This window comes from Lolium rigidum, chromosome 3, assembly GCF_022539505.1.
Source record: "Lolium rigidum isolate FL_2022 chromosome 3, APGP_CSIRO_Lrig_0.1, whole genome shotgun sequence".
NCBI lineage: Eukaryota > Viridiplantae > Streptophyta > Magnoliopsida > Poales > Poaceae > Lolium > Lolium rigidum.
Genome location: NC_061510.1, coordinates 214,076,394 through 214,080,462, shown reverse-complemented (window position 1 = coordinate 214,080,462; position 4,069 = coordinate 214,076,394). Strand labels below are relative to the sequence as shown.

Below are 4,069 nucleotides of genomic sequence, written 5' to 3'. Positions count from 1 at the left end.
GCGTGCCCCAAAGGCCGCTTCGGTCCGGACGTGCTCAAAATGTTGTCCGGCGTCCCTAGCCCATCCCCTGTGTATAGAGTCTCTACCGGGGACGCCGGACACGACTTTTACACTTACTTTTGTTTGGAGGTCGCGTTTGGGGGACGTGGCTAGAAAAGGGACCTTCTCCAAACGAAAATTTTGTCCGGACGTCCCCCAAACGACTAATCCGGCGCTTTGCCCAGACATCGTTTGGGGGACGCGACTGGAGATGCTCTTATTCCTTGAAACGGAGGTAGTACTCCTTGGAAAAAGTGAAATCATTGTAACTTGAATTTGTGAAGTATCCAGTTTGAAGTTGCGCTGTACTTAGTAATACATTAATGGTCAGTGTAAATTGGGTCAGTTTGAGGTTGCAAGTATTGCTATGTCTGTTGGTGTAAATATGCTTTCTTTTATTCAAGTAATTATTAACACGATATCTAGTCTGTATCATGCTAGATTATATAGATGATCCGGAAGTTGCAGCGAGATGCTAAACGAAAAGTTAGCATAAAAAAATTCTGACAAGGAAGCAAATAGCTACCAATACATAAGTAATAAAAAGTTCATCTATGGTAATAATTCCCAAGCAACAACAGAAAACAAAAATACAGAGTATATTGCAAAATCTGAGCCAAGAACACGACACACTTCAACGGTGGCAATGCGCTTCGTCAAACCATATCTTAAAACAGCCTTTCCAATCACAGCCATATCCAACAGAAACCTTCTCACAGACGATTAACGTTGTTGCCGTCTTCTCTTTGTGACTTCTGATGGGAACTTGATGGGGGCTGGAAGAGTCATTACAGATGGTTTAAAAGAAACTGCCACAGACTTGCATCCCAGCTGGTCATAGTATGGTTTAAGCATCCCGTGGGTCATTTTCAAGTCCGCACATATATCCTTCGTCTCAGATCTGAAGTCATCCGCAAAAAGTGTGAGCACTAAAATGTAATTGATCAGAAGCTCCTGCTTCTCTGATGACAAGGCAGAAGACCCCGGCTCAATGAACATCAGCAACAGCATACGGTGCACAGCCTCTGGGATCATTGGTCCATGGGTAGCCTGCTCATTTTCCTTTCTCTTGTGCTTGGACGAGTTGTTCCGCGCCAACAAAGTCAGTAGATGCGTGATGTAGGACAATATCCATGCAAGCCTCTGCTGATCTTCACCCTACAAAATAAATACACACATGCTACTGATTTTAGATCACATGGAATAATAAGTGAAGCAACTCTAGAAAAGCACCTTGTAAACTGAATTGCATATAATATTGAGCAGACAGTTGTTTTCCACCATTTTGGCAGCATAACTCTATGTAATAGATATCTAAAGGGAATAACATGGAATGCAGGAACACTGTAGTTGGCATCACAACAGTCTAGCAATATGTGCCATCCAAATAAGAAAAGCAAGAATGTGTGCATCGCATCACACATACACTGCCTAAGGAGCAAGGATCTTTCCTAGACAGATCTATTGCAGAAAAACTTATCTTAAATGTCCACAAGATCGGAGCCAAATAACAGCATACATCCACTTACATGACGAGATAATAATATCAGATTTTTTAATTCATTGTTCATGTTGTCTAGAATAAAAAAAATCTTGTTTCAATAAGCTGGATATGAGCACGTTGTAGATGAAACAAAATGAAACCTTGCCAGCAACAGATAACATGAAAGTCTTCAAAAAATGATCAGTATGTACCTGAAGCTCATTTAACCTATTCACACGATTTGAGACAAAACTCCCATAGCCCTTTGAAGCAAATTCTCCGGATTTAAAGTGTCCCACAATATCCAAAAGGTGCATTCGTATATTCTTAGGAATGATCTCATCAAAAAGGTATGCCTTTTCAGATGTATCTGCAGCAGGATTGTAAGGTGGAATGTTCCGAACATCCATTGATGCCTGACTGTCAGTGGCATCTGAGGTGATCCTGGACTCTCCAAGGTCAAGGTCTTGATAAGCAGAAGGATCTTCCCTTTGTTCTTTCAATGACCTCCACCTTTCATCCTGCAAGGAATACATACTTATCTTCAATTGAACTGAACCATGTCTGTATCCAAAACTGAAGTGCTAAGTATGTCAGATCACTCTTAAGATGGGAGAAAGGAGAATAAAAAGTAGTCCTGTAACATCACAAAAATGACTGAACTAACTAAAATGTTGGGGTTCGCATGTAAGGAGTCTGTAGAAGCATATTTTAACTTTGGGTCACTGATAACAGTTATGCATAAACAAGAAAATATGTTATTGTTACACTAAAAAAAGAGGAAAATCCAAGTTTATCTAGATGCGCAAGGAAATTGTAGCAAAAAGCATACTAGCTTCATGACAGTTCATATTATCCTTGATTTCAACAAGGAAAGCATAACGAAGACCCTCTTCATTCATGTGCATTATGCTCTACTGTGTTTACAAACTTCAGAGTTCAAGTTTACAAGATGAAATAAAAAATTTACAGAAAAGCCAAATATAGTTGACAGCAAGATAGTAGAGCAAGTAACACAAACATACCTTAGCCCTATCATTCTTGGTCCCAAAAGCAAGGGTAAGTTCTCTTCTGTCAAATTCAGTATCTGCTTTGGATGAACCTGCTTCTAGAGCTGACTGCTGCGAATGGGCCGGTTGCTGCACTTCGAAGTGTGGCTCTAGCCTCAGAATCTGTTAGAAAATACAAACACTCAGAAGAGCACTAACTATCATTCAATCACAAATGTTAAATGTTATCCGAAATTCCGTACTACTAAATCGATTTCGGCTACTTGCAAGTGTAACAACACTATAATTGTCATACTTAGAAAGAAAGGTCTCTTTCAACATTCCAGGGACCATCTCGCCAACAACAGGAACTACGAACTGGCACATCTGCTGTGATAAAATCCTACACTATGCTAGTGATGTTTAAGCATCACCCAGTTGCAGAAGCATTTAAAAAAAAATTACACCAATTGCAGGCTTGTGCACTTCCAATGCCCCCAAAGGGAAATGCTAATAACATACCACATCTCATGTTCCTTTGAGAAAGTGTGTTAGTTCTTACACAAGAGTTCAGTTTGCTAGAATTGCTTAATTATTATTATGTGAACATACCATTTCACGACAACCAAGACCAATCTGTAGAATTGTTTAAACAAAATGAGAAGCATTCGACCGAGACGCTCACCTTGTTGGAGGCTATGGGGACGATCCTGAGGGTGCCGGAGGCCTTGTCGAGGACGCCGAGGGCGTAGCCGCAGAGCTGCGGCGCCGCTGCCTCGCCGGCGTAGCTCCGGCCGACGAAATCGGGGCCTTTACCAGGGACGCTGACGACGAGCTCGACGCGGTTATGGTGCTTCTCGTGGCGGAAGAGCCGCGCGCTTGGGGGCTCTTGGGCTGCTAGGGGGTCGTAGCCCGTGGGGAAGTAGCCAACGACGGGGGCGGGGGCGGCGGCGCCGGCGAAGGAGGCGTCTACAGTGACGTCGACGGCGGCGGGGTCGGAAGAGGCGGCTACAGTTTCTTCGATTGCCCTGCGCTTCTTGGAGTGCTTCTTCTTCTTCTTGGAGGAGGAGGAGGGGGCAGGGGACGCGCCTAGGGTTTGGTGGCTCGCCATTGGGGCGGCTCTAGGGTTTTTGTTGGTCGTCAATGGCCTGGCCTAGGGTTTTGTTGCTTAAGATGGAGGAGATGATTGGGAATTTTACGCGCAAGTCCTCCAAAATATTGTATTTCATACTGTTGATTATTAATTTGGCTACTCCGTATATTTTTTTAGGGAGGGCTCTTAGAGCATTTCTACCGGTAGCCCCCAAATAGGCGCCGACACCTCCGTTTAGGGGGCGCTGGCACCTCCGTTTAGGAAGCGCCGACACTGCATCCTTTATTTGGGGGAGTTGTTCCCACACTGGCGCCCCCAATAGATAATTTGATTTACAATCATAAATAAATGCATAGAAAATTGAATAAGAAACATTTTATTCCACAAACTAATACATAATTGGGAACATGATTTACATGAAGATATATTTTGGAACATGGTTTTCCACAAACTAATACATAGTTT

The 4,069-nt window shown here is 43.0% G+C and overlaps 1 protein-coding gene across 1 annotated transcript; it reads right to left on the bottom strand.

Annotated features, from left to right (window-relative positions):
- Positions 1-543: 543 nt before the first annotated feature.
- On the bottom strand, positions 544-3,670 carry LOC124698942 (DNA-directed RNA polymerase I subunit rpa49). Its single transcript, XM_047231326.1, has 4 exons — positions 3,197-3,670; positions 2,548-2,694; positions 1,735-2,043; positions 544-1,197 (listed from the first exon to the last, which is right to left on the bottom strand). The coding sequence occupies exons 1-4, from the start codon at positions 3,620-3,622 to the stop codon at positions 763-765; spliced, it is 1,317 nt and encodes a 438-aa protein (XP_047087282.1). The 5' UTR covers positions 3,623-3,670; the 3' UTR covers positions 544-762.
- Between the last annotated feature and the right edge of the window lie 399 nt (positions 3,671-4,069).